The sequence below is a fragment of the Erpetoichthys calabaricus genome, chromosome 9, assembly GCF_900747795.2.
Source record: "Erpetoichthys calabaricus chromosome 9, fErpCal1.3, whole genome shotgun sequence".
NCBI classification, from domain to species: Eukaryota; Metazoa; Chordata; class Cladistia; order Polypteriformes; family Polypteridae; genus Erpetoichthys; species Erpetoichthys calabaricus.
The window spans coordinates 182,366,246-182,384,924 of NC_041402.2; the positions used below are offsets into that span (position 1 = coordinate 182,366,246).

An 18,679-nucleotide genomic window follows, 5' to 3' on the forward strand; every position below is an offset into this window, starting at 1 on the left:
TAATCTTCAAATGCCAGCTGAAAGATAATAAATGGAGAAATAGAAAACAAAAGCTTTTTAAACTGTAAGATCTTTTTGACAGTTTTTTTCATAAAGCAGGAAATTAGTGAAATAAATGGTTTAAAAATTCAGAATTTTAACCTTTTAAAGTAATGGCTAAGACTAATTTAGAATATCTAGTATTATTTTAGGTCTGTCAGTTTCAGTGAATACAGTTCTACTGTGTGGTAGCAAGTAAAAAAAAAAAAAAAAAAAGATTAATCATTTTGAACTGTGATTGACAAGGTGCTCCGTCACACACAAAAATTCTTCTGTTTGGAAATCGGTCACAACCAGACAAACATCCATTTATGAGGAAATAAAGGGCATGGTGTAAACTAGGAGTTTTTTCCCCTCATAATGAAATCCTTTTTTTTTTTGCAACCATCCCATGAAAATGCAGTAATGAAGAATGAATGCCATAACTCTCTGAAAACAAGTTTAGGTAAACTTGTATAAAAATTTGATCACAAAAAAACTAGTGGGGATAACTGTATGATCTGACCTAGTCGTATACTTCATTCTGGCTAAATTTAATTATAAAAGATGTTAGAGTTTATGCAAATGTATAAGGCTGATGTAAGAAGTAACATGGAGGCCTCAGAATTTGGAGCATGGTCAGCTTCCCTCCTAATGCGAAGAACAGATTACAGGATAATTGCCTTGATTCAATTCTTTCCGACAATCACAAAGGTGTCCCTAGATAGTTTTTTAAACAGTGCTTTTCTTCTAACATAGCGATGTAATGTATGTAGTGATGATTCTTAACCTTCCTAATTTGCTCACTAACCAGTTTGAACAGATTTTAGATCATTAAAAATGTTTAATACTTTAATCTCTAAATTCTGTAGTATTTGGTGGAGTGGATGACTGTGAAGAAACATACATACACAGTTAAATCCTTACTGTCTAAGGAGTCTGATTCTGTAATTCGCTTATCTACAGTAATCCCTCGCTATATCGCTCTTTGACTTTCGCAGCTTCACTCTATCACGGATTTTATATGTAAGCATATTTAAATATATATCGCAGATTTTTTGCTGGTTCGCGGATTTCTGCGGACAATGGGTCTTTTAATTTCTGGTACATGCTTCTTCAGTTGGTTTGCCCAGTTGATTTCATACAAGGGATGCTATTGGCAGATGGCTAAGAAGCTACCCAACCAGAGCGCGTATTACCTATTAAACTCCTCAAATATATTGTGAGCACGGGGGCTCTTCACACCCCTTGAAGGATATGGCCGCTCCTCAAAAAACGCTGAAAGATTACCTTCACATTGCTCTCTTCTTTGCTGGGCTTACATATGGCTGCTTTATCAAGTGATATGCTTCCTGCACGGTGCTTCGCATATTTAAAAGATCAAACAGCTCGTATTGATTTTTACTTTTCTCTCTCTCTCTTGCTCTGACATTCTCTGCTCCTGACAGAGGGGGTGTGAGCAGGGGGGGCTGTTTGCACACCTAGACGATACAGACGCTCGTCTAAAAATGCTGAAAGATTACCTTCACGTTGCTCCCTTCTGTGCAGCTGCTTCGTGAAGTGACATGCTGCACGGTGCTTCGCATACTTAAAAGCTCGAAGGGCACATATTGATTTTTGATTGTTTGTTTTTCTCTCTCTCTCTCTCTCTGACATTCTCTGCTCCTGACGGAGGGGGTGTGAGCTGCTGCCTTCCTTGCAACTGCTTTGTGCGGCGGTGCTTCGCATACTTAAAAGCCAAACAGCCCTATTGATTTGTTTGCTTTTCTCTCTCTAACTCTCTCTGACATTCTCTGCACCTGACGCGCACTCCTTTGAAGAGGAAGATATGTTTGCATTCTTTTAATTGTGAGACGGAACTGTCATCTCTGTCTTGTCATGGAGCACAGTTTAAACTTTTGAAAAAGAGACAAATGTTTGTTTGCAGTGTTTGAATAAAGTTCCTGTCTCTCTACAACCTCCTGTGTTTCTGTGCAAATCTGTGACCCAAGCATGACAATATAAAAATAACCATATAAACATATGGTTTCTACTTCGTGGATTTTCACCTTTCGCGGGGGGTTCTGGAATGCAACCCCCACGATCGAGGAGGGATTACTGTACTATTATGCGACACCTGCAGTCGAATTGGACCTATCTGTGGCCATGTGGATAAAAAAAAAAAAAAGATAAAAAAGAGGCTTATCAGCACCAGTGACACGTGAGATTGAGAACGAAGTAGCAGGCCTCATTCTTCCAGAGTGGTGGACTAAAGAAATGGAAGATTAATTAGCAGAATTATGGCAATAATATGAGGCCCTCTATATTGTCTCTCTGTAAGACTGTCAACACCGGACCAATAAAGAAATGAGTTGGATATAAATTGGCACTTCCGTAAATACCAGATGCATAAACCTTGCTGCTCCCATTTTCCCGGCCATGGTTTTATATGCTTTTTTTTTTCCTTTTATGATTAGTAATGCAAAATATTGCATGTACTATTGCAGCAAGTCTTACTTGATGGTTGTCCACCATGTTTTGTAGTCACATTTTTGTTAGCAAGAATTTGTGCAAGATCACAGGATTGGTGAATCTCCGAAAACTGTATAGTATTCTTAGACCTGCCTAATCCAATTCAGGAGCTTGTTTAGTCATCACTGGACACGATGCCAATTATTGAATGTCCATCTCATGCATGCATCCGCTCTTGCAGTTGCTCAGAGTTGGACAATAATCTAATTCACATGTCTTTGAGGAGGTGGGAGGAAAATGTATGCAGATACGGAGAGAATGTACAAAGCCACACTGATGACTCAGTGAGTTTTTCAAACCCAATATGCCACCTTTGTTTTAGCAGATGAAAATGCCTTTTGGTCAAATTGTAGTCTTAACTATATCACTTAAAGCACACTCTTGTTTCATTCTTGTGGAATTCTATCATTTATCCTTTCTAGAGGCTTAGGTTATGGTCCAAAGGCATAATCCTAACTCAATAGGTGACTCTAATTTAGTCTTGTGTGAGAGTCAACATATATGATTGTTTATCCTGTAAAGAATTGGTGTGTCATCCAGAGACTATTCATGACTTGCAAGTACCCCTGGTTGAGCAGGCTAAATCTCTGTACAGCAGTGTAATGGGTAGTTGAAGTCATTAGATAATAAAATGAATGGAAAAAACATTGTCACAACTGCATTGTTTAGGTTTCTTTGTAGCAGCAGTCCCATTGTGCCTAGTAATATAAGTAATTTGACTTGGATGAATCAGTTAGCCTTAAAGTTAAAAAGAAAAAAAACACAAACAGGCTTTTAAACTGGCTTAATGCTAGGTTAGGGTCATGGAGCGTTAGAGGCTACGCCTGCAGCCATTATGTGTGATACAGAAAAAAATTGCACTGGGTATTATGTAATCAAATGTTATTTATCAAAGTTTACTTTTGTTACTAATGTAAAGATGAATGCACTTAAATCATTCTTCACTGCCTTAGCTTGTCATTTTGTGAGAATTTTTCTTTATACATTTAGACTTCCTTATGGCAAGCACCCTTTTGAGGCAAGCTTGCTGCAATGATTTTCAGTTGTATTACGTAGTGTTGTATGCCCTTGGATTATAATCAAAAGTTTTCACTGAAAACACATTGAACATGAGTTACGTATTCATATTGTGTTCTCTTTGTGGTTTTTTATATTCCTTCCCTCTCTCTTTCTAGGAGCGAGATGGTTTTGGTGGACCTGGAGGTCCTCGGGGTAGAGGCAGAGGGCGAGGCGAATGGAGTCTTGGTACAACAGGGGGCCTACAAGAAGTAACTTACACGATACCTGCGGATAAATGTGGCCTAGTCATTGGCAAAGGTAACGCTGTCCAGGTCTTTTAATATTTGTATACTGCTTTTTCTACATTTTATGTACTTTAACACAGGACCAAAACAGTCTAGTATAATTTTTAGCTATGAGTTCACTTCCGTTAAACCTTGACTCACTCCATGCACTTCTGCCCATCCATCTTTCATTATGTTTCGTCTATTTCAAAATTTTTTACATCTCTCATTTATGCATTTCCATTCAATCATTTAGAAGCAACATCCAACCATATTATATTTAATTTATTTCTTCAGTTTCACTGCTTTTAATATATTAGGATTCTTTCTTAAGCACTATATAAACAGTTTTTATGATGAGTTGTTTACTGCAATGGTGTATTTTGTTTGTTATTTGTGCCTCTCTGTCATTTTGGAGTTAGACATTTCAAGTTATTTATATCCTTTTACATTTACCTTTTTTTAAAGCTGTTTCATCTTTTTTCTGAGAATTTTATGGGGAAACTTGGTTTATGAAGAATCGGATGTATACTGTTACTGCAAGTGCTATCCATAACTTCAAAGAATATACTTGTACATTTTTTGTGTAACTTGTTTTTATTTTAAATTTCAAATGAGGTACTGTAATTGATGCAAGTTCAAATATACAGATAAAGCACAGATAATAAAAGCCCATCAAAGTGATCTGTAATTTGCTTTGAGTACACTCCCCACCACATACTCTCACTGCAGCCTTTGGTCCTGAGTAAGTCATTTCAAATGCCTTTCCTTGTGTTGTTGAAAACAGTTGTTTATGATAGACACATTAAAGCAGTAATTGTAGATGGAAGAAACCATGTTTTTAAGCACTGTCATATTTTTACAGCTTATGTGTAGGTCTAGTCAAGCTGGACCATGGAATGAAGATGTAGTGGAAGTGGCAGAATGGGCATCTGACTAGCTATGCTCTCTGGGCCCGTGAGACCACTATAATTAATGGATTTTGAAATTGGGTTCTCAATTCTATGGCACAGTGGTTAGTGTTTCTGCCTCACAGGTCATCTTTCCTGTGGTCGTCTTTTGTGCATAAGGGGTTTGCAGTTTCTACTGGTGTTTACACAGATTTTCTTTTGTGTACTCCTGTTTTCTTCCCACATGTTCAGTGGCACCTGTGTCAGGTTAATTAGAAATCCAAACTGTGTCAAGTGGCAAAGTGGATGTGTCCTGCAATGGAGTAATGTCTTGAATAAGGCTGGGACTGCCTTGCATCCATTTCTGCTATAGTAGGCTTTGTTTTCCTGTGGCTTGGGTTAAAGGGTTAAGACTTTTATGACTTTATTTTAATGATGTGCACTATTTATAGTTAAAACTAGAGAGTGAGAAGAGAGGTAATATGGACACACAAAATAAAGACATTTTTTTATAATGTAATACAGCACAATTTAGTCAATAAATGATTGTAGCAGATTCTGGCACTGCATCTGAATGGTTTTTCTATCACACACTTGCTTGCACGAGTGTTGAAAAAGAGAGTTTAATTGGAAGCTCTAAATTAGTGAGGGTTTCTGTCCACATGGGTATGCGCTTTTCATGTGGTTGACTGGCATCCCGCACTGGTCCATTTTGTGCTTTACATATGATGCTAGTGGGATACTATTGGACTTAATGCAATTCCCAGTGATTGACAGTGAGAGTCCAGAAAATGGATGAATTGGCACATAAAAATAACATTCACACTGTATATATAAAGAGCAAGAGGTATGGTGTTTTGCTTATAGAGTCATAATCCTAAAATGTCATTAGTATTGAGGAGGTTGCGATTCTCTGCATGTTTATGATAACTTTGCCATGCATAGCAGAATTAGCACTATTAAGCATGTAAAGTTTGGTTATCTGCAAATAGAGTAAAAGTGACACCAAAGAGACAACATATTGCTAAAGGAGTCACTTGGAAGTTGGAAAATATTATCAGAGCATTGTATCTCTCTTTCCTATCAGTTGTCTACATGTAATTTTACTTTTAAGTGTTTTATTTTTGTATGTGTGGGGTTGTTTCTCAGTCTTCAAAATTTATGCCAAGCCTTTTAAAATAGTTTTGACTTGGGCCCTCACACAGTAAAGGTCCTGGGCACAGGAGGCAGCTGTAGGAGTTAATCCCTGCTGCGCTGTACAAAGTTCATTTTAAGTTTATAATAGGCCACCAGCTTGCGGGTGGTCAAGCAAGTGCTTTTTCTCTTTCACTTTTTTTTTTTTTTAATCAATCTTAAAGTGCCATTCTCTCTTCCAAAAGCACTTAATGAGGGGGATAATATGTGGAAAGTAACGTGACATTAATTGTTAAAGGTTTATAATAACAGCTCTCAATCATGTGGAAGATTTCACCCTGCGCTTAATGAGAGTGGCATTCAAGGCAATGGAGTCGAGTTAGGTGATGACAGAGTCAAATTAGGTTATTGGCTATTCATGTTCACTCTATTGCCTGCTATTTAAAAGTCATTGACCATCCAAAGGGGTGTGCTTTTGTGGGGTGGGGGGGGGGGGGTATTGGGCTGTTCCTCCTATATAAAATCCAGAGCAATAGAAATGTCAAGAACCTTCTGTGCAGAATGAGACTAACAAAAAACCCTGGTGCTTCAGTCCCATTCTGTGAATTAGCATAAGAAACAGGGCAATATTGATGGAGCAGGCACTGGGTCTGGGGCCTGTCAGCACAGCCTATTGGGCTGCTTGATTAATTGCTTTACGATGTGGAGTGCAGTCAGTGCCTGCAAACCCCCGAACTGTCCTGAATTATGTTTGGTGGGGGAGTGGTGGTTATATGGGGAGCAAGAGCAGCCTTCGTACATGGTGCAAGATCCCATCTTCAGGCAGTGATCAGAATGTGCCATATGGTGGCTTGTGATTTTAAAAATGTCTTTTGTAGTAGCTTATCAGCTCTGGAGGACAATATGAGCATTATCTGAGCCAAGTTTTCTTTTGGTATTGCTTTATTTTTAAAATGAGCTTTTGTCTTCTCTGTGTAAATTTTATTTATTATATAGAATTCTAACACTGTCCTTTGCCTCCTAAGATGAATGAATCACTACTTTTATTTTTATGAATTGATGCCTTTAGAACACTTGTTTGTATTTCCATCACAGAGGAATTGAGCTGTTTAATTGTTCTAACCTTCGAAAATAAAAATGTACCATCTAAACGAGAACAGTCCACCGAGCCCAACAAAGCTTTACAATTCTATGCAGTTATCTCTTCTAAAATAAAATGACGATGAGTTTTGAAAGTCCTTGCAGTCCTAATTCTACAGTACTACTTGGTCTCTTATTCCATGTGTCTGTGATACTCCATGGTTAAAAAAAAATAAAAAAAAACTTACTGATTGTGCGAAATTTACCCTTAAGTGTTCCCGTGTTTTTGATGAACTTATTTTAAAATCACAGCCTCGATCCACTGGACTAAATTCCCTTCATAATTTTAAGACTTCAGTCATGTCTCCTCTTAATCTCCTTTTGCTTAAACTGAAAAGGCTCGGCTGTTTTAATCTTTCCTCATAACTCATCCCATGCAACACTCAGATTGGTCTATTCGATCTTCCCTGGAATTTTTCCAGCACTGTTATGTCCTTTTTGTATCCTGGAGACCAAAACTACACACAGACCTCCAGATGGTCCTCACCAGAATGTTATAAAGCTTGAACATCACATCATTGTAATCTACACATCAGGGTCCTATATAACCTAACATTCTGTTAGCCTTCTTAAAGATTTATTGTATATCTAGGTGCCATTGCTGTTCTTTAGCGACTATCCTTTGATATTCTAGATCCTAGAACATGGCATACACCACCCTACACACAGTAACACTTGGGGATTTTTGAGCAGTAGAGAGAAACACTTGGTTGAACTCATTAGTTAACTGTAGTTGATATTACTGCTGCCATGGACTCAATCCTGTGTTGAGCTGACATCTTTCTGTAGTGCCCAAGTTGTTCATTTGACCAGTAGCTTGGAGGTAAGCAGAATACTCTTAACATCTATGCTGGCCATGTGGCACAGTGAGTGAGAGGCTGGCTTGTAAACTACAAGCTTATTGCTGAGCTCCTGCTCCCTCCCAAATCACTGTAAGATTCTTAAGTCACCTAACTTGCCTGTACTCAACTGCAGAAAATAAAAGAAAAACAACTGACCTAGCAATCTGTACTTGTGAAGTGCCTTGGGTGCCATTTGATATAGAAAGGTACTGTATACAAACAAGGTTGTCTGTATGCTCGCCATGCATTGTTAGTGAAGCTGACCATCTCGGAACGGTTGAACAAACCACAGGTTGGCAGGTTCAGGTTCCTACCAAGGTGTTCTTGAGTGGTGTATGCCACAAAACTTAATATCTGAAAAATTATGAAAGAGAATTGTTCTAGTTAACTGTACCATTTCTTAGAACTTCCCACTCTGTCTGAAAGTTATGTTTCTGCAATTGAAAATAAAGCTATTGCTGGTAATAATGCAAGAAGCAAAGATGCATTAATGCTGAGATTTTAATGGGAGGAAGGTGACAGTTACCCAGTATCATTTGAGACCTGCTTAGAAACTATATGTATTTGATTTGATGGAAATAAACAGCCAATTATTATAGAAATGTGTTGCACATGATTAAAGTTTGAGAGTTTTGTATTTTCATCTTTTTACACACAAGTTGAAGTCGCCGTACTGATGACTTTTCATCTGCAGAGTCCCGCCATGGCTTTGTTTGCTTTCTCTCAGTTTATGAAACAGAATTTTGTTTGTCTTGTGACAAGTTCTTTAAATTCGCCTTTTTTATATTTTTAAAACTTTCCTGTTCTGTCAAACGTCTTTAGAAAACCTTCATAGGTTTACACAATAATGCATGACTTTTCATCCATATTAAGCAAGTCATTGCCACAGAACTATTTATGCTGGCTCTTGTATGCTACTGGAATAAAAATGACTTGAATTCATTAGAAAGCATGCATTCCAAGCACTGAGTACTGCATTTTAGGAAGTTTATTTGTATTTTATGCTGTACTCTCCATACCCTTGTTTCTGATGGCCTCTTTTCTATTGGATAAACACCCCCCAAAAAAGAAGACGGCCTTTTTAGCTTTTCATTGCTCTAATCTTACTCTGCAAGCCTGCATAGTTAGTGCTTTTCTCTTGGAGACCTCATAATGGTATCATTAATGCAAAAGTTAATTTGGTTTACAATGGGTTAATAGCCTAGGGGCAGTCTATTGGATCCAGTGGATGGTGAGTGGTGGGTGGAGAATTCTTTGAGGAGCTTTTTTCAGGCTAAGGTCAGAGGAGGTCATGAAAGTGTCACCCAGAAGTGAACAAACATGTAATTGATGTACAGACATCCAGCTCTCTTTTGAAGCCATTGCTGCGCTTTTTAACTTGTGATAGGGTATGAAGGAAAGGGAACTGGGCAGGGGGAGGTGGTGATTGAACTAAACAGGAGGATACATGACTGGTTGGGGATACGCTTTAATCGGTCCTTTTTATTTATTTTTTCGTTATTTTCTTTACCATTTAATTGCTTCCCTTTTATATTGCTTGTAGTTGACTTCTGTTTGTTCTGTTCGTGTTTCTGCAATTTGGCATCAGGCAGCTCATTGTGTGAGGGGGAAACACTTTTTTTTTTTTTTTCTTCAATTTGTCAGATTTTTAAATGAATATGTCAGTGTGAAGTTGTGCTTACACACGCCATTTATCAGCCCTCTGTTAAACTGTCTTATTGCAGATTTTGCCGGAGTCCCCAGTAGTGCAGGAAAGTGGCTGGTTGACTTCAGTTCTGCCGTTTTATTTAAAAGTTGGGGACTTGGCATCCAGGACTCACATTTTTAACTTCCCTTTTCAATTTAAAATTAAATTTTTAATGGAGGAGGGATGTTTGGGGTGAGGGGCAATGGCATTTGCTATGCGTCACAACAGCATTGCTGTATCATGAAGTGAATTTATTTTATTTTTTAAGCTTGTCTGCATCTGCAGAATTTATGTGTAATAGGAAAATGTTTACACCTATTGGATTTTTTTCTCTTTAACCACCAACTGCACTCTATTTTTCACATACATTTACAACCTGAAATTCTTCAATCATTAATTTTGGCCCAGTTTAGCTCTCAAGTCAGATACAGTAAATTGTTAGTTCCTCATACACTTAATATCTTGAAGTCTTAATGCTGAAAATTCTGGATGGCAAAAACTCTGGCATTTTTTTAAAAAAATATTTGTGTAACAATGTCAAATATATGTGACTGACTGACTGGGCAAGAAGTTCTCTCTATCTGTCATACTTATAGCATTGTAAAGGAAATACCTTCACTAACGTTCAGACTTGTTTGAAAAAGTTTTCAATATGTAAACAGATTTATGATGATCTTGGCATCATAGAGCATACAGCGGCTGATTAGGCTTGTGATCATGCACTTCATTGACATATTTCAGTGATAGGAGTTGTGTCTTAGGGTCTTATATGAGCAATTTCAAACTTTGACGTGACCTCGGACATTTACCGTTACAGTATTCTATGTTGTCTTCGTATACAGGTCAAATCTTGTTATAGCGAATATCGACGTAACTAAATTTTGGGAATAATGAATACTTTTTTTGGGCCCAGACAAATGTTCATAGAACATCATGTTAAACAAATCTTGTTTTAACAAAATGTAAATCTCCTTTTTTTTTTTCTTTCTTTTTTTTTTCTGGCCAAAAATGGCCACTGAAGTAGATAATGCGATTCAGTCTTGGGAGCTCTGAAACCGGTTGTCTCAAAGAGAGTGACAGTCTGTTGTGAATTTTTTAGTCTCAGGCATTCTGAGGCAGCCAAGTATCCGAATGGATAGTTGTGTTGTATGTGGATACCGTACGGTTTGAGTTTCATAAAGCTTCTTAAAGTTTTCTTTGATATGAACAAAAAAAAGTGAGAACATCAGTTTACGCTGAAAGAAAAATGAACAATGTTGATTCTGGAATGAAGAAAAATGATGTGGTGAAAACGTTTTCATCTAACGACTCGTTTTCATTCTTTATTTTTATATCTGTATTTCCATTAAAAAAATAACATCTAATGTCTCCTTTTCATTTTGTGTTCATACCTGTATTTCTGTTTAGAAAAAAAAAATACAATCCAAAGACTCGTTTTTCATTCTGTGTTGATACCTGTAGTTCTATTAAAACCAAAAAAAAAAAAAAAACATTTTCATTCCGTATTCATACCTGTATTTCTACTTGGTTAAATCTAACATCTAATTTTCAAATAAAATATTTTTTGCAGTGTAAGAAGTACTATTTTTTTATACAAGTATGTCAAGCTTGGGTTAGAGTTGCACGAGAAATAGGAAGGTGGGTCTAGATTTTCAAGGAAAATATGGGTACTTTACTCTATAGAGAAGGCAGGTACAGCCAAAGACTTTATTCACACTAGGAGGTGTAAGGAGCTGCGGCATGGGCGATCGTCCTGCTTTAGCTCCCATCTTCAGATTAGAACAACACCAGGGGCTCAGATTCACTGTTGTGGCAGATGCGGTCTTGAAGACCAATCAGGAGAATGCGAGGAAAAGCCTATCAAAGCCCAGTGTTAAACGTCAAGCACTGTGCGACAGGCATGTTATGTGGTAAGCCTGATCCTGCAGAGGACCACTAATTGCTTTGCCTTTGGTTTAGTGTTTACCTGACACAGCAGAGCAGCTGTGTAGCTGTCCTTGCACCACTGCCATTAGACATGACGAATCGCCAGCAGCCCCGGTCACAGTACTATACGTATTTTCCTCATATTCGTTATAACAAAATTTCTCTTTTAACAAAATATTTTAATGGTCCTGTGAGTTTTGTTACAAAAAAAATACTTGATACTATTTCCAAGTTTCCTTACCTTAGATGTGGCAAAACATTGCTATGTGTAATGCTCTGATGTTACATAAGCATTTTCTTTTGGAAGATGGTCTGCATTGCTGTATGTAGCAATGTACTGTGCGTTGATGCAAACACCCCCAAATATGTTTCGTTATCAGCTGCAGTAATGTCAGGGGGCGCTTGATTGTGCGCCTCAGTTTTAGAAGGCAGCAGGGGAGTTCAGTGAAATATCTGATGATTTTTTTGTTTTTACTTCAAGCCCATTCCCACATTACTTGTTGCTCCTGTCACATACCCAAGCTTCTACTTAATAAGATTTTATAGCTCTGTATATACTTTTTTGCTAACGTAAAAAAAAAAAACATATGCAGACCTTTACTCTTTTGCCCATTTTTAAATGAGAGGTAGATGTGGTGTAATGTTTTCCATATTTATTGTCTAGTGTTCACAAGCCCAGCAGTTGCATCTTTGAGGGGTTAGTTACTTCATAGACCAAGGAGATCTGCAGATGTTTGCTGCTGAAGGTGATATTACTCTGGTGCCCATGAGGTCAAAGAGTCCAAATTGCCTGGCCTAAAGCTCGTGCACAAACATTGGAACATTTCCATAGGTGTTTCTGTATTTTAACTGTTTTCTTTGGTACATTAAATACCTGGTTGCATATTGTAAAATGTCTCTCTAAGGGCTATGGGTGCTGGACTAAGGGGTGACCATTTCAAAAAGATCAGTTGTGCTGAAGATGCCTTTATTCCTTTACTTATCAGTGTGCTAATGGTTTAACAGGCTAATTTTTTAGCTTGTATGCCTTAGTATAAGGCATTCGTTATTTAAACTTGCCAGGACAGAACAACTCCAAGAAAAACTTCAGTTCTTTGACTGTATCAGAATGGGGGTGTACCTTAAGAGAAATGCACCAGGATATTTTATTCTGGTATTCAAAACCACAGTGTCCACATGAAAGCCTATAACAGTGGTTCCCAAGCTGCAGTGGTATGCATAGCCTTTTCAGGTGGTACGCATCGCGGTCTCTGAAATTTAATTTATCTGTGCAAAACCCTTTATGACAAGCCTGTTGTGAGCAAAAGCCAATGAAACTGTTTAAATACAATAATACGTGGATTCCCAAATTTAGTGTGGTGTGAAATTTCGTCATCTGAATAAATAAAACCTATTATTCGAATCAGTATTTACTTCATTTAACGCTACCATAATTCCGTTTCGTGGAAGTCAACTTCTACTTCTTCACTGTTTGAGCTTTTGGTCACTAGATGAAAGCACAACACCGACACTATTTAGTCTTCGGTAACTCTGCCTCACAGAAACCGATCGCGTTTGTTGTTATATGTGCACTGCCGCTGTATCACATCGTAGTCACTAGATCTAAGCACAAAGCCGATACCATTTCGTCTTCGGTAACTGCGTCACATACAGGCCGAAGGCAGGATTTAGTTTTGGGGTGGAATTTATCAATTTATGTACATGCACAAATTTTTACATTCATTTTATGCATAATTACTTCCAATTCTTTAACTTTTATTCAGATTTCGAGGCGGTTTAGACCTGAACTCCCCTCCTTACAGCTGTCCCTCTCTTTCAACAATTTTTAATTTTTTTGTTAAAAATTCGGGTGGTACGCAACTCACTTAAACTCAGGTGGTACTTGACGTCCAAAAGTTTGGGAACCCCTGACTTATAACATAATACAGTGGAACTTTGGGTCACGAACGTCTTGGAGCACGTACAAATCGAGTTACGACCAAAAAGTTTGCCAAACTGTTGCATCTGTTCATGACCACACACTCGGGTGACGAACAAGCCAGTTTCCCTTCTGGTTCGTACGTGCCGATGATTTCTGCACGTGTTCAGTCTCTTCATGTACAGAACATTGTTCTTGGTCAGATGTGCATTGCTCAGAGGGACTCTACCTCAACACTGTAATCTCCTCTCCACCCAGCTTCCTGCTCATTTCCTTCATGCCAGAACTTGTCTCATGCCAGGTTAGTTTTCTTGGTTGTTTATGATTAGTTTTTGTATAAATTAAGAATTTTTCAAATTTTCATTTTTACCCTGTGCTTAAAACTAATTATATAAAAAAAAAAAAAAAAAGTGTTTACAGCTAGCGGTTCGTAAAGCTGTAGCATGAACTCTTGCAATGCTAGTTTTCTCTGTTCAAGGTTTTCTCAGTGTTATTCAATGTTTTTACATTTAGTTTACTATTACACTGTGCATTCTGTGGTATAATTAACTATTTTTGTGCTTAAAAATCTTTTTAAAAAAAAAAAATGACATACAGTTCGTACAGTCTGGAATGGATTAATTGTATTTACATACAATTCTATGGGGGAAATTACTTCGGGTTGCGACCAGAGTTTTGGAACAAATTACGGTCGTGACCTGAGGCTCCACTGTATAGGACTGTTTCCAAGAATCAGGACTATCTTTGACATCCTCAAATGGTGGCCCATCAACCTAAGGAAAATCTTAGTATATTTTTGTAATTCACCTTCATATCCTTTGAGCCATTTAAAGACCTTAGCTTTGTTGCATGTAATATTGCCTTAATTTTAAAGCCATTTCATAGATGGCATTCTGTTGCCAGTTAGATGTACCTTATAATGGCAGTACTCCTATGTCTTTTGGTGCTTGAATTCTTGTTAAAGTACCCAACATGTACACCAAACAAACACACAGTGTCCGTACATCACCTCTGCCAGCCTTTATTGACAGAGCTTAGTAAAATGGGTCCTTGGACTTAGACTTTTCACCATATTTTTGGTCCTTCTCTTATGCGTCAACAAGAACCCTGTTTTATCAGACCAGGGTGAATTCCTCCAAACCCCACCCCGCAGTTTACCTTTCTTGACTCACTGCAAGCATGTGAATATTTTACCTTTAAGTGGCATGAAATTCAATTTGCTTAGCAGCTGCCCAGACCCATATGTAAGAGGAGGAGTTTAGTGCCTCATTCAGCACTTTGTTGAATGGGTATATCTATGATCATACTATGCACAAGCCATTATTCGACATGGTGAGCTGACTCTTTCTTTGTTCACTTCAGAGATGGTTTGTTCAAAAACTAACTTTTGCTTGCCTGTAAGTCATCTGATTTTTCTTATCCATGGCTTGAGACTGCTGATAAAGCTTTGTTCTTCATGCTGTTATGAGAAGCAGAACAACATATACCAACTAATGTCAAACTGTGATTTACCAAATGGGAGAGGTGTGCATCTAACTTGCTGTAATTCTGTCAACTTTTGATTTCCTTTCAAAAGGCCTAGTAAAAGCAGACATCTTGAAAGAACAGAAGTGTTCTGTTATCTTTTTTAGATCTCCGATCTGGTGGTCATATACATGCTCTGACAAAAAGGTGTCCATAGTAGGAGCTATAAGTTAGCTTCATCGAAACCTATCGGATGATATCTGTATGTGAAACAACATGATCCAGCATTTATGATCATGATATCACAACTGTGTGATCATATGAAGCAGTTTCTACCTGTGTGTTAGTTTTAAACCCTTATGTGGTGCTTGATGGTAATTTATCGTCAAACCTAGATGTTTTGTATACAATAATTGTATAACTGGCTACCCAAAAAAGTGCTCAACTACAAAAGACAAATGCCTTTCCATATATATCTCAACTCTGTAAAGCCTGTTTTTACTTTAATTTCTGCCCTTCCTCAAGTACTGTACATTGTTAGTCTTTACTAGATTTACTACGGCATATAAGATTTGACAAGGTTCTTCTGTTTAGATTTTTATTTTGGAAGCAAAATCACAATCTTTACTCAAAGAAAGCACTTTTGATATTTTGTGGATAGGACGTATTAAAATATTAGCCATCTCTTCATGCTTAACCAGCATGAACAAGTAAGCAGATATTCTGGCCTTCGCTTCCTTCAGGATATGTCTGCTTTCATATGAATTGATGTGGAGTGTTTACACAATAATAAATGTTGGATTAAGTTTAATTTCTTAAAAGGTTCATAGTATTTTTATTTTATGTGAAATATGTTACATTATTTAAACAGGCAGGAAGAGACAAGTTTGAATTGATTCCACTACACTCTTAAAGACATTTAACATTCGAATAAGTAAAGCAGCAATTTTGTTACGCACAGACTTGTTTACCTTTAAAAATTATTTTCAGTCAGATCCAGCTGTCTTTCAAGTGCATAAGAGATCAAAAATCTGTAAATGTCTTCATAGTCCAGGCATACACTGTATTTATAAAGCAGCATGAAATATGCTAGTGTCTGTATTTGTGGTAAAGCTACAGTCATTTTAACTTGCACTTCTGTGAATCTCAGGTGGTGAGACCATCAAAAACATTAACCAGCAGTCTGGTTCACATGTGGAGCTGCAAAGAAATCCTCCTCCCAACACAGATCCCAATGTTCGCATCTTTTCTATCCGAGGGACCCTGCAGCAGATTGATCTTGCCCGCCAACTCATTGATGAAAAAATCGGGGTAAGTTTTTTTTTTTTTTATATATATTCTTCTCCTCCTCCTCTGTGCTGGCACATTATGCTTGCTTGGTTATGTGAATATTTCCAGGCCACATACTTGTACATTTTGTACTCCATTTTTAATTATGTTGCTACTGGTGGTGTCTGATTTTGTTTTAAAACAGACTTGTAATATTATGATTGCAACTCTGTGAAGTTACAGTGAAGCCTCGAAGTCCTGTCTGCTGTAATGTTCCTGTCATGCAGTTCACAGACGTGTGTGGTGTTTTAGCTATTCTTGATGGGAATGAGGATGTTTGACCTGCTGTTCCATACAGAGACCTGCTTACCCCATTTGTCCAATAGCAGTTTTCTACCAACACAGAACTATAGCTGACTGGAATTTTTCAGGTGCATTTGAGCATGGCCTGAATAGCTTTAACTCCATCCATCCATCCTCTTCCGCTTATCCGAGGTCGGGTCGCGGGGGCAGCAGCTGGAGCAGAGATGCCCAGACTTCCCTCTCCCCGGCCACTTCTTCTAGCTCTTCCGGGAGAATCCCGAGGCATTCCCAGGCCAGCCGGGAGACATAGTCCCTCCAGCGTGTCCTGGGTCTTCCCCGGGGCCTCCTCCCGGTTGGACGTGCCTGGAACACCTCACCAGGGAGGCGTCCAGGAGGCATCCTGATCAGATGCCTGAGCCACCTCATCTGACTCCTCTCGATGCGGAGGAGCAGCGGCTCTACTCTGAGCCCCTCCTGGATGACTGAGCTTCTCACCTTATCTTTAAGGGAGAGCCCAGACACCCTGCGGAGAAAACTCATTTCAGCCGCTTGTATTCGCGATCTCGTTCTTTCGGTCACTACCCATAGCTCATGACCATAGGTGAGGGTAGGAACATAGATCGACTGGTAAATTGAGAGCTTTGCCTTGCGGCTCAGCTCCTTTTTCACCACGACAGACCGATGCAGAGCCCTCATCACTGCGGACGCCGCACCGATCCGCCTGTCGATCTCACGCTCCATTCTTCCCTCACTCGTGAACAAGACCCCGAGATACTTGAACTCCTCCACTTGGGGCAGGATCTCGCTACCAACCCTGAGAGGGCACTCCACCCTTTTCCGGCTGAGGACCATGGTCTCGGATTTGGAGGTGCTGATTCCCATCCCAGCCACTTCACACTCAGCTGCGAACCGATCCAGAGAGAGCTGAAGATCACGGCCTGATGAAGCAAACAGGACAACATCTGCAAAAAGCAGTGACCCAATCCTGAGTCCACCAAGCCGGACCCCCTCAACACCCTGGCTGCGCCTAGAAATTCTGTCTAGCTTTAACTACTTTTTTCATTTCATCGCTTTATGGCAAAATGAATAAAAAAGTTCAAAAACTGTTCAGTTGACTTTACCTGGAATTAATCCCCTTTCCTTCACTGTCTGTAAAATCCATCCACATATCCTTTAAATCTTGGAAGATTCAGGATAATATGATGGCTTCATCCTTGGAGTCTCATTTGGATTTGTGTAAAAGTTCAGATACTTCTGGAAGGATGACTGCCTAGATTGACATTTTTTCCAGACCCACATATATGAATCAGGGAGCTGGTTAGTGTCTACATACTGATAGTCAAGAGAATTTTTTTTTTATTTAAAATACTTGTATTGCTAACTGCCATTGTTACAGGCAACACTTTTTTAATATCCATGCAACAGAATATCACTGTCTTGCCATTGCTGCCATAATTTACTACTTTGATTTTGAATATCAAGGCACATGCACCGACTTCAGTGTGAAAACCTGCATTTCTCACAGCAGATATCAAGTATGACTGCCACGCTTTGGTGGCAGGTGAAACATTCCATGGGAAACTCTTGATTCAGATTTTCCACATCATTACACAAAGCTAATGATGCAGCCACTTTTTTCATATTATTTGTCTTAATGTTTCTTGTAGCTGTATCAAACTGAACTTTTGAACAAGCAATAACAAAACTGATGAGGGCATTGTTTCCCTTTTTGGTACAGTACTGGAAAATGCTTGCACTGACAAGACATGCCTCTTCACCTTTAAGGGCAAGTTCGCATCCATACCAGTAATCACTTTGACTCAAAGATAATTATACATCTTTCCAAGAATTTGTGTCCTGTTCCCAGTGACTCATAAGCTGTACATGTCAATACCACTGTACTATTTCATAGTGAGAGCAGCTGTACCACATGCATTTCAAAACATGAAATTCCACCTGAAGCTAAGCATGTGTGGGCCCAACCAGTACTTGGATGGGAGACCAACCAGGCAAAGACTTGGGTTGCTGCTAGAAGTAGTGATGGTAAAGCCAGCAGGGGGCACTTACCCTGTGGTCTGTAAGTGGATCCCAATGCCCCAGTGCAGTGATGTGAACATGATGCTGTCCTTCAGATGAGATGTAAAATCAAGGTCCTGACTGTCTGTGATCATTAAAGATCCCTGGGTATCCTTCGTAAAGAATAGGGTGTATCTCAATGTCCTGGTTGAAATGCCCACCACAGTCTACTAATTCTTGCCCCCAATCATTCCCTGTCTCTAACTGGGTGCCTTTCA

At 38.7% G+C, this 18,679-nt stretch overlaps 1 protein-coding gene across 2 annotated transcripts in view; it reads left to right on the top strand.

Moving 5' to 3' along the window:
* fubp3 (far upstream element (FUSE) binding protein 3) overlaps positions 1–18,679 on the top strand; it is a 98,164-nt gene that overhangs the window by 65,665 nt on the left and 13,820 nt on the right. For both annotated transcript variants that reach the window (XM_028808544.2, XM_028808545.2), the window contains exons 12-13: positions 3,705–3,846; positions 15,964–16,124. In XM_028808544.2, the coding sequence (XP_028664377.2) occupies positions 3,705–3,846; positions 15,964–16,124 (303 nt within the window). The remainder of the gene's footprint in view (positions 1–3,704; positions 3,847–15,963; positions 16,125–18,679) is intronic.